The sequence below is a fragment of the Zeus faber genome (assembly GCF_960531495.2).
Source record: "Zeus faber genome assembly, chromosome: 4".
In the NCBI taxonomy this organism is placed as follows: Eukaryota; Metazoa; Chordata; class Actinopteri; order Zeiformes; family Zeidae; genus Zeus; species Zeus faber.
Window position 1 is genome coordinate 4,198,264 of NC_137191.1, and position 18,368 is coordinate 4,216,631.

General features: G+C 40.2%; 1 protein-coding gene across 9 annotated transcripts in view; it reads right to left on the minus strand.

Moving 5' to 3' along the window:
* Nucleotides 1–18,368, minus strand: part of pla2g6 (phospholipase A2, group VI (cytosolic, calcium-independent)) — a 225,510-nt gene that overhangs the window by 187,666 nt on the left and 19,476 nt on the right. For 2 of the 9 annotated variants that reach the window (XM_079998656.1, XM_079998651.1), the window contains 3 exons: nt 17,517–17,632; nt 16,567–16,640; nt 14,304–15,744 (listed from right to left, as the gene is read on the minus strand). In XM_079998656.1, the coding sequence (XP_079854782.1) occupies nt 15,600–15,744; nt 16,567–16,640; nt 17,517–17,632 (335 nt within the window). In that variant the 3' untranslated portion in view covers nt 14,304–15,599. Of the gene's footprint in view, nt 1–5,703; nt 5,747–6,889; nt 6,984–14,303; nt 15,745–16,566; nt 16,641–17,516; nt 17,633–18,368 lie in introns of those variants that run through there. The other 7 variants (XR_013844096.1, XR_013844097.1, XM_079998652.1 and 4 more) reach the window with 7 other exon arrangements.

Below are 18,368 nucleotides of genomic sequence, written 5' to 3' on the forward strand. Positions count from 1 at the left end.
GCCGAAAAACGTCAAAATATACAACGCAAAAATATGTCCCAAAAAAGTCAAACTTTACAACCCAGATAAATTTCCCAAAATTGACATAATACTATGTCGAAAAACGTCGAAATATACAACGCCGAAAAATATCCCAAAAACGACATAATACTATGTCGAAAAACATCAAAATATACCACATCGAAAAATATCACAATAACGTCAAAATATACAACCCAGATAAATATAACAAAAACAACATACTTGTTATGTCGAAAAAAGTTAAAATATACAACGCCAAAATATGTCGAAAAACGTCAAAATTTACAACCCAGATAAATATCCCAAAGAACGACATTAATATACTATGTCGAAAAAAGTCAAAATATACAACGCCAAAAAATATCCCAAATACGTCAAAATATACCACCCAGATAAATATCTCAAAAACGACATACTAAACTATGTCGAAAAATGTCAAAATGTACTGAATCGAAAAATATCCCAAGTACGACATACTATACCAGGTCGAAAAAGGTCAAAATATACCACGTCAAAAAATATCACAAAAACGTCACAATGTACACCCCAGATAAATATTCCAGAAACGACAAACTATATACTATGTCGTAAAACGTCAACATATACCACGCCGAAAAATGTGACAAAAAAGATTGAAAGATTGAAAGAAAGATTGAAAGATTGAAAGATTGAAAGAAAGATTAAAAGATTGAAAGAAAGATTGAAAGTTTGAAAGAAAGATTGAAAGATTGAAAGAAAGAATGAAAGAATAAAAGAAAGATTGAAAGAACGATTGAAAAAAACAAAGAAAGATTGAAAGATCGAAAGATGTAAAGAATGGTGGAGTTATGATCATTTTCAGAACTTTTGACGGTTTTCTGTCTAGCTGAATTAGAGAAACACCGAACCATTGTCTCTTCAGCGGTGAATGGTTCAGAATGCTGCAGTACAGCATAGAAATGTAATTAATATGATGAACTATTATGTGCTTCTTAAGTGTTTCTCACAGAGTTCTATGCCCATCTAACATTTATTTGTGGAGTTATGAGCATTTTCATCATAGTGTGCACATGTGGGAAAAAATGCATTTTCAGCCGATTAAAACGTCGAAGAGGCGAATTTGTTAAAAGCTTCAGTCATTACTCTGTGTGACAGTGTCAGACAGTTTAAATACAATTATGAACTAGTATATGCTGCTAAAGTGTTGTTTGTCAAAAAGTTTTAGTCCCATACAACATGTATTTGTGGAGTTATGATCATTTGCATCATAGTGTGCACATGTGGGAAAAAATGCATTTTCAGCCGATTTAAACGTCGAAAAGGCGAATTGGTTAAAAGCTTTAGTCATTACTCTGTGTGACAGAGTCAGACAGTTTAAATACAATGATGAACTAGTATATGCTGGTAAAGTGTTGTTTGTCAAACAGTTTTAGGCCAATGTAAAATGTATTTGTCGAGTAATGATCATTTTCATCATAGTGTGCACATGTGGGAAAAAAACGCATTTTCAGCCGATTTAAACGTCGAAAAGGCGAATTGGTTAAACGCTTCAGTCATTACTCTGTGTGACAGTGTCAGACAGTTTAAATACAATGATGAACTAGTATGTGCTGCTAAAGTGTTGTTTGTCAAACAGTTTTAGGCCCATCTAACATGTATTTGTGGAGTTATGATCATTTTCAGAACATTGGACGGTTTGCTGTCTAGCTGAATTAGAGAAACACCGAACCATTGTCTCTTCAGAGGTGAATGATTCAGAATGCTGCAGTACAGCATAGAAATTTAATTAATATGATGAACTATTATGTGCTTCTTAAGTGTTTCTCACAGAGTTCTAGGCCCATCTAACATTTATTTGTCGAGTTATGATCATTTTCATCATAGTGTGCACATTTGGGAAAAAATGCATTTTCAGCCGATTTAAACGTCGAAAAGGCGAATTTGTTAAAAGCTTCAGTCATTACTCTGTGTGACAGTGTCAGACAGTTTAAATACAATGATGAACTAGTATGTGCTGCTAAAGTGTTGTTTGTCAAACAGTTCTAGGCCCATCTAACATGTATTTGTGGAGTTATGATCATTTTCATCATAGTGTGCACATGTGGGAAAAAATGCATTTTCAGCCGATTTAAACGTCGAAAAGGCGAATTGGTTAAAAGCTTTAGTCATTACTCTGTGTGACAGAGTCAGACAGTTTAAATACAATGATGAACTAGTATATGCTGGTAAAGTGTTGTTTGTCAAACAGTTTTAGGCCCATGTAAAATGTATTTGTCGAGTAATGATCATTTTCATCATAGTGTGCACATGTGGGAAAAAAACGCATTTTCAGCCGATTTAAACGTCGAAAAGGCGAATTGGTTAAACGCTTCAGTCATTACTCTGTGTGACAGTGTCAGTCAGTTTAAATACAATGATGAACTAGTATGTGCTGCTAAAGTGTTGTTTGTCAAACAGTTTTAGGCCCATCTAACATGTATTTGTGGAGTTATGATCATTTTCAGAACATTGGACGGTTTGCTGTCTAGCTGAATTAGATAAACACCGAACCATTGTCTCTTCATAGGTGAATGATTCAGAATGCTGCAGTACAGCATAGAAATTTAATTAATATGAGGAACTATTATGTGCTTCTTAAGGGTTTCTCACAGATTTATATGCCCATCTAACATGTATTTGTGGAGTTATGATCATTTTCAGAACTTTGGACGGTTTTCTGTCTAGCTGAATTAGAGAAACACCGAACCATTGTCTCTTCAGCGGTGAATGGTTCAGAATGCTGCAGTACAGCATAGAAATGTAATTAAAATGATGAACTATTATGTGCTTCTTAAGTGTTTCTCACAGATTTCTATGCCCATCTAATATGTATTTGTGGAGTTATGATCATTTCAGAACTTTTGACTGTTTGCTGTCTAGCTGAATTAGAGAAACACCGAACCATTGTCTCTTAGAGGTAAATGATTCAGAATGCTGCAGTACAGCATAGAACTTTAATTAATATGATGAACTATTATGTGCTTCTTAAGTGTTTCTCACAGAGTTCTAGGCCCATCTAACATGTATTTGTGGAGTTATGATCATTTTCAGAACTTTGGACGGTTTGTTGTCTAGCTGAATTAGAGAAACACCGAACCATTGTCTCTTCATAAGTGAATGATTCAGAATGCTGCAGTACAGCATAGAAATGTAATTAATATGATGAACTATTATGTGCTTCTTATGTGTTTCTCACAGATTTCTATGCCCATCGAACATGTATTTGTGGAGTTATGATCATTTTCATCATAGTGTGCACATGTGGGAAAAAATGCATTTTCAGCCGATTTAAACGTCGAAAAGGCGAATTTGTTAAAAGCTTCAGTCATTACTCTGTGTGACAGTGTCAGACAGTTTAAATACAATTATGAACTAGTATATGCTGCTAAAGTGTTGTTTGTCAAACAGTTTTAGTCCCATACAACATGTATTTGTCGAGTTATGATCATTTTCATCATAGTGTGCACATGTGGGAAAAAACGCATTTTCGGCCGATTTAAACGTCGAAAAGGCGAATTGGTTAAACACTTCAGTCATTACTCTGTGTGACAGTGTCAGACAATTTAAATACAATAATGAACTAGTATATGATGCTGGTCCCCCCCCACACACACCCCAACCACCTGTTTTCTTGGGGTGTGCGATGACCGATCACATTGAAACAAACTCTGCGACCGGGAAAATGGATCATGTACGGCTGAATGAAGAAGCAAACGCACCAAAAGGTGGCGGCGAAGCAGACAGAAGCTATGGAAAAGAGCTTACAGTCCGTGTGGAACTGCAAGGGGAGGAAAGTATTACGACGACGGAATTGATGAAGAACGTGCGAGAGCTCTGCGGCGGTTTACTAGCTTGCCGCACCACCGGAGATCGACGATACGAACTTACAATGAGTCACCAAAGAGGGAAAGATCGCCTGCTGGAGGGATTCAAGATTGGAGAGGTAAGAATAATAGCCAGAGAATTGAGGAATGACGAGATGGTCGTTTCCTTCCTCAACCTCCCGGCTTATATTACTGACGACGAAATACTGGGGAAGCTACATGGTTGGGGCGTGTCGGCCACCTCGCCGATTAAGCGCAGAATGTGGCCAGGAACCCGTATTGCGGACGGTACACGGTTTATGAGAGTAAAATTCAATAAATTAGTTCAGAGTCTTCCATACTCAGCAAAGTTTCACACTGCCATAGGGCCAGAGTACTTCCACGTCATTCACGATAGACAATCAAAGGTCTGCCGCCTCTGTATACAGCCTGGACATATCCTACGGGAATGTCCGGAGTTCTTCTGTCGCAAATGTGGATTGCAAGGACACTTTGCGAGAGAGTGCAAAAGTGCCAAGAAATGTGACCTGTGTCATAACACTTGGAATGAATGTGACTGCAATAAGAGCGAGGAGGACGGCGGCGCTCCGCTGGTGACGACGGCCGCTTCAACCGATAGGCAAGGCGAACTGCATAGCGAGGATGAAAATAAAATGGAGACTGAGACGGGGCAGGCGGATGTGAGGGATGAAACTCAACCTGCAGTGGCGGGTAGTATGAACCAAGCAAGCGAGGTGAGGCTAGATCTGAGCTCCGGCTCTGACGAGGAGAGCGGAGCGAGACGAGGAGCGAGGCTGAAGGCGGAGGTGGGAGGGGAGGTGCTAGCCTTGGGAGTGGGCCCCACCCCCGCTCCTACCCCGCTGCTGCTGAAGCAAATCAGAGATCCTGCATCTGAGATGGGAATGATGAATAGGTCATCATCTCAGTCCCAGCCCCTCCAGCGACTGCCTCTTGATAACCCGATCTCAAGTGCAAGTGAGGCCGAATCCGAGATAGACTTGTCTCATATGAACAGAATTGGGAAAAGGCTAAGTGAAAAGCAGATGAGAAGGAGAAGCAAGAGAAACAAAGACAGAGTTAATAACTAAATGTCGAAAATCATATTCTCTTCTCAGTGTGACTCTAATTATTAGTTTCACTTCTCTAAATGCTAACGGCCTACGCACAAAATCGAAAATAGATTCTGTACTGCAAACTTTGAACTCGGATGTAGTCTGCCTGCAAGAAACTTGGTGGGACCAGGAGCATCACGACTATGTGGCGAACCAGAGAAACAAGCAGGTATTTTCAAACCACGGGTCAGCAAGATCATGCGGGGTGGCAATCATATCTAAGATTGCTTCAGGCATGAGTGCTGAAGAGATATACAAAGACGATCAAGGCAGAGTATTAATTGTAGATTTTTCACTTAATAAACAACGATATAGAATAATTAACATATATGCACCAAACAATGAAAATCATAGAAAGCAGTTTTTCATTAAATTAAAGAAATGGTACGGAAACAATGTAATAATAACTGGAGACTTTAATGTGGCTATAACAAAAATGGACGTGTCAGTAAACAATACCTTCAAGAGTGACGCCAGTCGAACAACCCTAATGAATTTGATAAATCACCATAACCTAGTAGAAATGTGGAGAATCTCAAACCCTTTGAAGCGGGACTTCTCGAGAAGGCAGATTGTAAAGGGGGTCCTCAAACAGTCCAGAATCGATCTCTGTCTGGCTTCCTCCAGCATTATCAGGGACATTAACAAAATTAAATATGAGTTCAATAGCTGGAGCGATCACGCATCTTTATACTGGCAATTAGGGGACGATGGAAGGCCCAGAGGTGGGGGCATCTGGTGCTTCAATGCCAGTCTCCTTGAGGACCAAACCTTCAAAAAAAAGATAAGGAATCTACTGAGCAATATAACAGATGAATTAGCCGTAGAAGGAAACTACATTAAATCATGGGACGATGTAAAAAGACGAATTAAGAGAGCCTGTATAAATTATAGTAAAGAGAAAGGATGGCGGGAAGGAATGGAGGAGAGAACATTAAGGGACCTCCTCGCAAAAGAAATTACATTACTTGACCATAACCCTGACAGAAGTTGTGCAAAATTTGAAGAATATGAAGCTAAACTTCACTCTTTTGAAAAGAAAAGATGCATAGGAGCAGCTGTTAGAAGTAGATTTAAAAATATCACAGATGGGGAGAAATGTACAGCTTTTTTCCTTGGCCTAGAAAAAAAAACCCAAAACAAAGCCAGAATGGGTCCGATTGAAAATAGTAAGGGGGAAATAATAGCTGAGCAGGAAGACATACTGGACGAAATACATAGGTATTACGAGAACCTCTTTACTAGTAACAGCTCCAATCCAAAACAGACTAAAGAAATACTGGAATGTATTGATAGGGAAATCAATCACATCGACAAAGAAGAGTGCGACACGGTAATCACATTAGCGGAAGTAGAACTGGCAATAGATGGACTAAATAAGAACAAAAGCCCAGGCCCAGACGGAATCTCGACAGAGTTCTACCAGTGCTTCAAAGCCCAGCTGGCCCCCTTGCTGCTAAAACTTTACACTAGTATTAGAGTAAACCAGACAACTCCGGACTCCCTCACAAAAGGTATCATCACAATTGTATTTAAGAATAAAGGATGCCGGAACCAACTGAAAAACTATAGGCCAATTAGCCTACTCAATTCAGATTATAAGATTCTGGCAAAAATTCTGGCTAATAGACTTAAAGCAGTAATAGGCTCAATCATCAGCAATACGCAAACTTACAGTATCCCAGGCAGAGATATTACAGACTCCATCAATACAATTAGGGATACAGTAAAAACAATGACTATGCAGAGGGGCCTGCTGCTTGGAGTAGACCTAGAAAAAGCTTTTGACAGGGTTGAGCATCCGTTCCTCTGGTCCGTAATGGAAAAGTTCGGCTTCGGAGCAAAGTTCATCGATTGGATCAAGGTTTTATATCGAAGTGCGAGTAGCAGGGTGAAATGCAACGGACTTCTCACCAGGGACATTCGGATCGAGAGGTCGGTGAGACAGGGATGCCCCCTCTCAGCTCTGCTATACACCCTGGTCGCAGAACCCCTCGCACTCCTAATACTGAAAGACAAAAATATAAAAGGTATCTTAACGCCAAATGGCAACAAAACCAAAATAGTCCAATATGCAGACGACATTAATATCATGGTCTCGGATGGTGACAGCATAGACCATGTCTTCAAACACCTAGGGGCCTATGAGAAAGCCTCTGGCGCAAGAATCAATGAAGAAAAATCTGCAATAATGTTCTGCGGTAAGAATCAAAAAACGATAAACAAATGGGGCCTTAAAGAGACCACAGGGTGCAGAGAAATCTTGGGTGTGTACATTGGGAAAGACGAGAGTGAAGCAAGAGATAAAACATGGAAGAGTGTGATAATTAAAATACAGTGTACCTTGAACCTGTGGAGGGCGAGGGGGCTTAGTCTAAAAGGAAAGGTAATAGTATCTAATGCCCTAGTGCTGTCAAAAATAAATCATGCTTTGGGAACCTGTGAGCTGCCCGATTGGGCACTAAATTCATTGAACGGTGAGATCTCCTCCTTTCTTTGGAAGGGTAAGGGAAATATGATCGCCCACAGGACGTTAATTGCTAATAAACGGGAGGGGGGATTAGGGCTGATTGACATTGGTGCCAAAAGAGACGCACTGAGGGTTAAATTGATAGGGAAATTCTTGGATTCGACCAGGCAGTATCCCTGGGAGGACGCACTCGCAGGCTACCTGGCGGAGTTTGGGGAGAGGAGCAAATACAATCTCTGTACCCACTACGCCAGAAGAACCTACAGTGGCCTGCCGGGCTTCTACCAGGAGGTGCTGGAGGCATGGGGAAGGATACTCCCCCACCTCAGACCCGAGTGCAGTAAAAAAGAGCATGTGCTGCAGTTACCTTTCCTCTCGAATCCATTCTTCACCTATAATGGGAGAAACCTCGTCAGCAGTCACTTGACGGCAGCAGGCCTAACAAGAGTGGGACAGGTGACCGACCACAAAGGGAACTTTGATATAGGGAATGTACTATGGGAATTAGACAGATGGAAGGTGCAATACAGGGAAAAACTGATTGTCTCTTTCGGGGAAAAATTTGATCAAAGCCTACTACCTGAGTGGCGAGGCAGGCTCAAAGAGAAAGGACCCAAGGTGCAGGATGATGCCCTGAACTTCCTCCTGTGCCTTAGAGGAAAATCCCCCACCATCCAATCAGTGAAAACCAGTGACTGGTATAGATTACTCATTTCAAAGATTGTGACAATTCCAGCTTCAGAAAAGGCCTGGTCAAGGATATTTCCTGGCTATTCAATTAGAAATATATGGAACAACATGGAAATCCCTTTTGCCACATCAGCCATCTTCCACCTGGATTTCAAGATAAGGCACAGGAGGATTTTTACTGGCATCATCCTGCATCAAATACACAAAGACTTGCACAAAAGGGAGTGTGTGGTCTGCATGGAAGAAGCAGAACACATTGAGCACCTGTTCCTTAGGTGCACGGCCCTCACAAACTATAGGGAGAGGGTCAAGAGCCTACTGGTGGAACATTGTGGCCTTAGGAGACTAACAGGGCTTACATGGGACTGGGCCTACATGTTTGGCCCCCCCCCCAAAACAAAGAGCCCAACGGAAAACTTACTGATAAACACTGTGCTGGCATTTGCCAGGCGCGCAACATGGACAAGAAGGAACTTGGCACTATATGAGGGTAGAGACGTAAGCATACAAAGCCTCTTTGGAAACTCACTAAAAGCCCACCTATTGTTAGTATATGGAGGAAACAAAGACCTTTTTGTAAGCCAATTTATGCAACAAACTACCCTACTCCAGGAAACTGAATGCCACTCTCTCTCCTTCGCATTCTGATAGGATAGAGAAGGGAGAAAAAGGGAAAACATGTATTTCCCAAGTGTTTAAAAATGTTTTCTTGGCATAATTGTTACTGTTGATGATTCTGTATTTTTATATTAAAAAAAAAAAAAAAATGTATTTGTCGAGTTATAATCATTTTCATCATAGTGTGCACATGTGGGAAAAAACGCATTTTCGGCCAATTTAAACGTCGAAAAGGTGGATTGGTTAAACGCATCAGTCATTACTCTGTGTGACAGTGTCAGACAGTTTAAATACTATGATTGATGAACTAGTATATGCTGTTAAGTGTTGTATGTCAAACAGTTTTAGGCCCAAATAAAATGTATTCGTCGAGTTATGATCATTTTCATCATAGTGTGCCCATGTGGGAAAAAACGCATTTTCGGCCAATTTAAACGTCGGAAAGGCGAATTGGTTAAACGCATCAGTCATTACTCTGTTTGACAGTGTCAGACAGTTTAAATACTATTATGAACAAGTATGTGCTGCTAAACTGTTGTTTGTCAAAACATTTTAGTTCCATACAACATGTTTTTGTCGAGTTATGAGCATTTTCAGAACCTTGGACGGTTTGGTGTCTAGCTGAATTAGAGAAACACCGAACCATTGTCTCTTCAGAGGTGAATGATTCAGAATGCTGCAGTACAGCATAGAAATTTAATTAATATGATGAACTATTATGTGCTTCTTAAGTGTTTCTCACAGAGTTCTAGGCCCATCTAACATGTATTTGTCGAGTTATGAGCATTTTCATCATAGTGTGCACATGTGGGAAAAAACGCATTTTCTGCCGATTTAAACGTCGAGAAGGCGAATTGGTTAAACGCTTCAGTCATTACTCTGTGTGACAGTGTCAGACAGTTTAAATACAATGATGCACTATTATGTGCTGCTAAAGTGTTGTTTGTCAAACAGTTTTAGTCCCATACAACATGTATTTGTCGAGTTATGAGCATTTTCATCATAGTGTGCACATGTGGGAAAAAACGCATTTTCAGCCGATTTAAACGTCGAAAAGGCGAATTGGTTAAAAGCTTTAGTCATTACTCTGTGTGACAGAGTCAGACTGTTTGAATACAATGATGAACTAGTATATGCTGCTAATGTGTTGTTTGTCAAACAGTTTTAGGCCCATCTAACATGTATTTGTGGAGTTATGATAATTTTCATCATAGTGTGCACATGTGGGAAAAAACGCATTTTCAGCCGATTTAAACGTCGAAAAGGCGAATTGGTTAAAAGCTTCAGTCATTACTCTGTGTGACAGCGTCAGACAGTTTAAATACAATGATGAACTAGTATATGCTGTTAAGTGTTGTATGTCAAACAGTTTTAGGCCCAAATAAAATGTATTTGTCGAGTTATGATCATTTTCATCATAGTGTGCCCATGTGGGAAAAAACGCATTTTCGGCCAATTTAAACGTCGGAAAGGCGGATTGGTTAAACGCATCAGTCATTACTCTGTGTGACAGTGTCAGACAGTTTAAATACTATTATGAACAAGTATGTGCTGCTAAAGTGTTGTTTGTCAAAACATTTTAGTTCCATACAACATGTTTTTGTCGAGTTATGAGCATTTTCAGAACATTGGACGGTTTGGTGTCTAGCTGAATTAGAGAAACACCGAACCATTGTCTCTTCAGCGGTGAATGGTTCAGAATGCTGCAGTACAGCATAGAAATTTAATTAATATGATGAACTATTATGTGCTTCTTAAGTGTTTCTCACAGAGTTCTAGGCCCATCTAACATGTATTTGTCGAGTTATGAGCATTTTCATCATAGTGTGCACATGTGGGAAAAAACGCATTTTCAGCCGATTTAAACGTCGAGAAGGCGAATTGGTTAAACGCTTCAGTCATTACTCTGTGTGACAGTGTCAGACAGTTTAAATACAATGATGCACTATTATGTGCTGCTAAAGTGTTGTTTGTCAAACAGTTTTAGTCCCATACAACATGTATTTGTCGAGTTATGAGCATTTTCATCATAGTGTGCACATGTGGGAAAAAACGCATTTTCAGCCGATTTAAACGTCGAAAAGGCGAATTGGTTAAAAGCTTTAGTCATTACTCTGTGTGACAGAGTCAGACTGTTTTAATACAATGATGAACTAGTATGTGCTGCTAAAGTGTTGTTTGTCAAACAGTTTTAGGCCCATCTAACATGTATTTGTGGAGTTATGATCATTTTCAGAACTTTTGACGGTTTTTGAACTTTTGAAAATGATCATAACTCCACAAATACATGTTGTATGGGACTAAAACTGTTTGACAAACAACACTTTAGCAGCATATACTAGTTCATCATTGTATTTAAACTGTCTGACACTGTCACACAGAGTAATGACTGAAGCTTTGAACAAATTCGCCTTTTCGACGTTTAAATCGGCTGAAAATGCATTTTTTCCCACATGTGCACACTATGATGAAAATGATCATAACTCGACAAATAAATGTTAGATGGGCCTAGAACTCTGTGAGAAACACTTAAGAAGCACATAATAGTTCATCATATTAATTAAATTTCTATGCTGTACTGCAGCATTCTGAATCATTCACCTCTGAAGAGACAATGGTTCGGTGTTTCTCTAATTCAGCTAGACAGCAAACCGTCCAAAGTTCTGAAAATGATCATAACTCCACCATTCTTTAAATCTTTCGATCTTTCAATCTTTCTTTGTTTTTTTCAATCGTTCTTTCAATCTTTCTTTTATTCTTTCATTCTTTCTTTCAATCTTTCAATCTTTCATTCTTTCTTTCAATCTTTCTTTCAAACTTTCAATCTTTCTTTCAAACTTTCAATCTTTCTTTCAATCTTTCTTTCAAACTTTCAATCTTTCTTTCAATCTTTTAATCTTTCTTTCAATCTTTCAATCTTTCAATCTTTCTTTCAATCTTTCAATCTTTTTTGTCACATTTTTCGGCGTGGTATATGTTGACGTTTTACGACATAGTTTATAGTTTGTCGTTTCTGGAATATTTATCTGGGTTGTACATTGTGACGTTTTTGTGATATTTTTTGACGTGGTATATTTTGACCTTTTTCGACCTGGTATAGTATGTCGTACTTGGGATATTTTTCGATTCAGTACATTTTGACATTTTTTGACATAGTTTAGTATGTCGTTTTTGAGATATTTAAATTTAAATTTTTACATTTGTTACTACAGGACATGTGATTTTTCTTTGAAGGAAGTTGTTTTTTTTTGTCTTCTGCCTGTTTTTTTTCAGTTGAATGGACTCAGGAAAATTGTAGATAAGAGCCATAAGAAAGAATACAAGTGATTCGATTTTTTTTCTCATTTTACTATTTGAAAGAAGTGATTGGTTAGGATCATAGAGAAGCACAATAATGCATTTTCAGTTTATAATGCATGCCATTTCATTTCTGCATTAATCTTGATATTAAGGAACATATTTTGTTTTTGAAGGAAATTTACTTTTTTGCTGTTTGTCTGTTGAAACATGTTTTCACTTGAAATTACTGGCAGAGCCATAAGAAAATATTGCTTTATTCATTTAATGATTAAATAATATACACTGTGTTTGGTCTTGGTTCAGTAGGCTATGTACAATCATCTCAATATGTTTTAATAAACATTGAACCAGTCCGGCCCTCGACTTGTAGCAAATTTGTTGACTGGCGTCACTCTTGAAGGTATTGTTTACTGACACGTCCATTTTTGTTATAGCCACATTAAAGTCTCCAGTTATTATTACATTGTTTCCGTACCATTTCTTTAATTTAATGAAAAACTGCTTTCTATGATTTTCATTGTTTGGTGCATATATGTTAATTATTCTATATCGTTGTTTATTAAGTGAAAAATCTACAATTAATACTCTGCCTTGATCGTCTTTGTATATCTCTTCAGCACTCATGCCTGAAGCAATCTTAGATATGATTGCCACCCCGCATGATCTTGCTGACCCGTGGTTTGAAAATACCTGCTTGTTTCTCTGGTTCGCCACATAGTCGTGATGCTCCTGGTCCCACCAAGTTTCTTGCAGGCAGACTACATCCGAGTTCAAAGTTTGCAGTACAGAATCTATTTTCGATTTTGTGCGTAGGCCGTTAGCATTTAGAGAAGTGAAACTAATCATTAGAGTCACACTGAGAAGAGAATATGATTTTCGACATTTAGTTATTAACTCTGTCTTTGTTTCTCTTGCTTCTCCTTCTCATCTGCTTTTCACTTAGCCTTTTCCCAATTCTGTTCATATGAGACAAGTCTATCTCGGATTCGGCCTCACTTGCACTTGAGATCGGGTTATCAAGAGGCAGTCGCTGGAGGGGCTGGGACTGAGATGATGACCTATTCATCATTCCCATCTCAGATGCAGGATCTCTGATTTGCTTCAGCAGCAGCGGGGTAGGAGCGGGGGTGGGGCCCACTCCCAAGGCTAGCACCTCCCCTCCCACCTCCGCCTTCAGCCTCGCTCCTCGTCTCGCTCCGCTCTCCTCGTCAGAGCCGGAGCTCAGATCTAGCCTCACCTCGCTTGCTTGGTTCATACTACCCGCCACTGCAGGTTGAGTTTCATCCCTCACATCCGCCTGCCCCGTCTCAGTCTCCATTTTATTTTCATCCTCGCTATGCAGTTCGCCTTGCCTATCGGTTGAAGCGGCCGTCGTCACCAGCGGAGCGCCGCCGTCCTCCTCGCTCTTATTGCAGTCACATTCATTCCAAGTGTTATGACACAGGTCACATTTCTTGGCACTTTTGCACTCTCTCGCAAAGTGTCCTTGCAATCCACATTTGCGACAGAAGAACTCCGGACATTCCCGTAGGATATGTCCAGGCTGTATACAGAGGCGGCAGACCTTTGATTGTCTATCGTGAATGACGTGGAAGTACTCTGGCCCTATGGCAGTGTGAAACTTTGCAGAGTATGGAAGACTCTGAACTAATTTATTGAATTTTACTCTCATAAACCGTGTACCGTCCGCAATACGGGTTCCTGGCCACATTCTGCGCTTAATCGGCGAGGTGGCCGACACGCCCCAACCATGTAGCTTCCCCAGTATTTCGTCGTCAGTAATATAAGCCGGGAGGTTGAGGAAGGAAACGACCATCTCGTCATTCCTCAATTCTCTGGCTATTATTCTTACCTCTCCAATCTTGAATCCCTCCAGCAGGCGATCTTTCCCTCTTTTGGTGAAATTTGTTTTTTTGGCCCTCTGTGGTATTTGACTTTGACACCCCTGTAGTAGAGCAATAAGTCACCTGACAGGGAAGCCACACCCCCTCTATTGGACACAAGTATGGCACACTGACAGATATTACAAATATTTTACTTATTTCACTCTGAGCACCGGTGCGGCATGTTTTTCGTTCGAAGGGCAACAATACATGTTGTAATTTCCCTGTCCCTTGCTATTATTTGCCGCCTGGGTGCTATGTTTTGATAATAAATCAAGAATGCAAAGTTACTACAATGGTAATTGTAGATTGGGATTTTAGGACGCAAATTACACAACAAAAAAGCCCACACTCATAGACTTAAGTCAGCTCCTTTATCAAACACTCCATTGCCGTTCATAATAATTAATCCACATACCAAACAACAGAACAGTTTAGCTCCAAGTCAGGCAGTGCTGGCGCTACAGGCAAGATGCACTAAGATGCACCACAGGAGCTGTGGTGCATCTTGGGAAAATTGTGCTGGATTAGTCTGCATTTCCATCATAAAGAACATGGAAAAAGGATTGGCGTCAACACCAAACAAGGGATCAGTCCCAAATTTGCAAATTCTTAGAATAATTATTCTTGAATTCATAATTTTAGTTATATAACAGAAATAATTGGGCAAAAACTATAAAACTATATCTGGAATCAGGATTTTTGTAATGGAAGCGCCCACCTTCATACAGCGTTCTTTACAATTGAAAATAATGATAATCAACAACAACAATAACAAAATTCTAATATGTAACAGTGTGCAGCATGTAGCCAGGTTATCATTGTGTGAGTGGTTTGAAATACACATAATAATAATATAACAAAAGTTAAACTCTGAATTAAGGCCCGTAATATAAAAGGCAAAAGTCATTCTCAGTTGACCCAACTTACTCCAAAGCATCTTGTTCACAACCTTTTTTTTTCTAAATAGCAGGACCCCCTTGGAAGACTATGCTCAGGCTGAAAAAACTAAATTGGATATTTTATCTTATAATAAATTACCGTGTGGTTGAACATTAAACTTAGTCTCACTACAAAAGCTCACTGTCATTAATGGACTGCACTAGCAAACCTCTACCACTTTGAATGCAAACTTGAACCCCCGCATCTGGAAGCTGAGGTAGTAGTCGTCACAGTCGCAGCGCTCGGTTCAGTTGAGACAGTCGGATTCTATCCTCCTCGAAAAGAAAAACGAAAACGAAACAAAAACACATTCCTTCCATCTACTGATGAACCACAGCACATTAGAAATAATAAGGTCACTTGCTGCCACACAGTGACCATCCACTGTGCGGGTCTATTTCTTTCTTTCATCGATATGTACATTGTGAGACTTGCAACTAACCTTTCAGTTTACCATCAGACGCACATCCCAAAAACATTTTATAGAACAAATTCAGTCTAATACACAAATATTTTGGTTAATCTGTGCCGATCGTGTTACTTCATTTCGGTGGAAAATGCTTCCATCGCTTCCAAACAAAGCAGCGATATTAAAATTCAAATTGAAACAATCCCAATTGTAAAGCGGTGCCTTTTTTTTTTTCTTACTTTCTTTCTTTCTTGAAACCCAGCCCTACTCACCGACTGTGAAAGGACATTTTGAGATGTTTTGGGTGTCAGTTCAGTTGTGGAGCAGCTGCTTGGCCAGCGCCTGCAGCACGTCCCTCTTGTCGTACAGGTACATCTGGGTCTCCCACAGCATGTCCACCAGCACGGCATCGCTCACCTCGTCCAGCATCACCTCCTGGGACAGCTGCGGGCTCAGCCTGGGCGGAGCGGGTCAAGTATAAAAATAACACCAAGACACCTCTGCTCCATTCATGCAGTGAAGCTCAAAGCCAAGTCACTTAGAGCCAATACGAGCAGATCACAATGCAAGTGACCCGGGGGCCACTGGCCAGGTTCTTTTCCTGGGGGGGGCCCCACTGCTGAAAAATTCACATTCTGAAAAAACGCTTTCCTACTTTCGTAATCACAAAAATAAAAAATAAAATCCAGTATCTTATTTTATTCTGAAATCTTTAAGTAAAAGTGTTTGGGATTAAAAAGGCACTGTGACGTTAAAATGTATGTGCAGGCTGGATTTAACAATGTTATAAACATGAAGCATTAAACTATCTTGTGGGCCAGATGTGGCCCCACAGCCGGTACTTTGAGGCCCCTAGTTTACATGGTATGTTTTGAAATTAGAGATTAGAAGTTGTTTTTTTTTCGTATTTCTTTTTTGGACTAGTTGGTGGGTTGTGTGGATGGTGAATACAAAGAGGCAAAGTTGTACAGAATACAAACTAAATTTAACTGAAGACTATACATTTCCAAAAAATAAAAAAATAAAAATAATAAAATGCACATATGCTGCACATTTTGACAGGAACTATCACTTTCTAAATAACAATTACAACCACTAGATAATAGACAGAAGACATTAAAGACTAAAACATATTTAAAGATTTTTTTATTTTTTTTTAACCCTGAGACTTGGGAGTATTAACTCAACCATCCTCTTTACAAAGGATATCAACTATTTTGGCACAGTGCTGTTTCAGATGGAAAGCGTCTGATGTGGACCAGGACAAAAGGCAGGATACCTGTGGTAGACGGTGTTGGTCATCTCACACCAGGACTCCGCCCGCTGCACTGCACAGCCGTCAGAGTCCGTGCACTGCAGCGCCAGGTATGGACAGAGAGAGGGAAGAGAGACAGGCGAAGTGAATAACATGGATCATCTGGTTCAATGACACCTGTCAGGTGGTGGGATATATTAGGCAGCAAGTGAACAGTCAGTTCTTGAAGTTGATGTGTTGGAAGCTGGAAAAATGGACAAGCATAAGGATCTGAGCCACTTTGACAAGGAGCACATTGTGATGCTGGACGACTGGGTCAGAGCATCTCCAAAACCACAGGTCTTGTGGGGTGTTCCTGGTATGCAACGGTAAGTACCGACCAAAAGTGGTCCAAGGAAGGACAACTAATCCCACAGAAGAGCTACTGTAGCACAAATTGGTAAAAAAGTGAATGTTGCTGTGATAGAAAGGTGTCAGAACACACAGTGCATCACAGCTTGCTGCGTATGGGAGCGCTCAGTGTCCATGCTGACCCCTGTCCACCACTGAAAGCACCTACAATGGACACGTTAGCATCAGAACTGGACCATGGAGCAAGGGAAGAAGGTGACCTGGTCTGATGAAGCAAGTTTCCTCTACATCATGTGGATGGGCGGGGATAGGGTCCGATCCAATGGAGCATCTGTGGGATGTGCTGGAACAACAAGCCCGATCCATGGAGGCCCCACCTCACAACTTCCAGAACTTAAAGGATCTGCTGCTAACGTCTTGGTGCCAGATACCACAGGACACCTTCAGAGGTCTTGTGGAGTCCATGCCTCAACAGGTCAGTTGTTGTTGTTGCTGTTCTGGCGGCACAAGGGAGAGCTACACAATATAAGTGGTGGTTTTAAGAAAGAGGTTTTGTTTTTTTTCCTTTTTCTAAATTACAAGTAAATGGTTATGGAGTGAATGTTGGAAACTGGTGTACTCACACAGTCCACCAGCATCTTCCCCAGCTCCTTGGCACCGACGAGGCTCTTTGCCAGCTCCAGGGGGTTAGATGGCCGAAACACATCCACAGAGCTGACCACAACCTGAGGGGGCTTCCCTGGACACACACACACCTTAAGTTTGACTCTGTAGATAAACTGTAGAATGATGTTATATACTGAAATATTCATCATACATAATGTTGAATAGTTTTAATTCTACAAAACCTATCCTACAATCAAATTTCAGGACAGTTCCTGGATAATTTCCCCACCGAGATGTGTCACAGCGAGAATTTTTTTTTATTTTTTATTTTTTTTTATATAATGTATAAAATTTGGGGTCTCTCTCTCCTCGGACACATCGTGAACTATCAAAGGAGGTAAACTGTACAAAGGAGGAAGTCTGGGCTACAAAGGGAGCTGTCCTTATAGTGAACAGCTGTCTCAAACCTGGTGAAGACATCAACCGATCCCTGCGTACCTAGTTGTCTCTGAACAGAGATGTCTGTGCTCATACTTGCTGACCTGTGATTTTCCTGTGGGTTGTCTCTATTTTTGTTGTTTTTTGGTTCCTTCGTGATCAAGTTTCTGCTGTTGTGACATGACTTACTGAAAATAAAGGAATCTTTAAAGTAAAAACTCTCTCTCTCGCTCTCTCTCTACACCTCTCTACAAGACTGGTTACTGTAAGTCGCTTTGGAGAAAAGCGTCTGCTAAATGACTAAATGTAAATGTTACAGGCGTGGTACTAATATGGCATGGTTAACTAATTCTTACCAAAGTGACATTTATATACAGTATCTACGTACTGTTTATACACACACACACACACACACACACACACACACACAC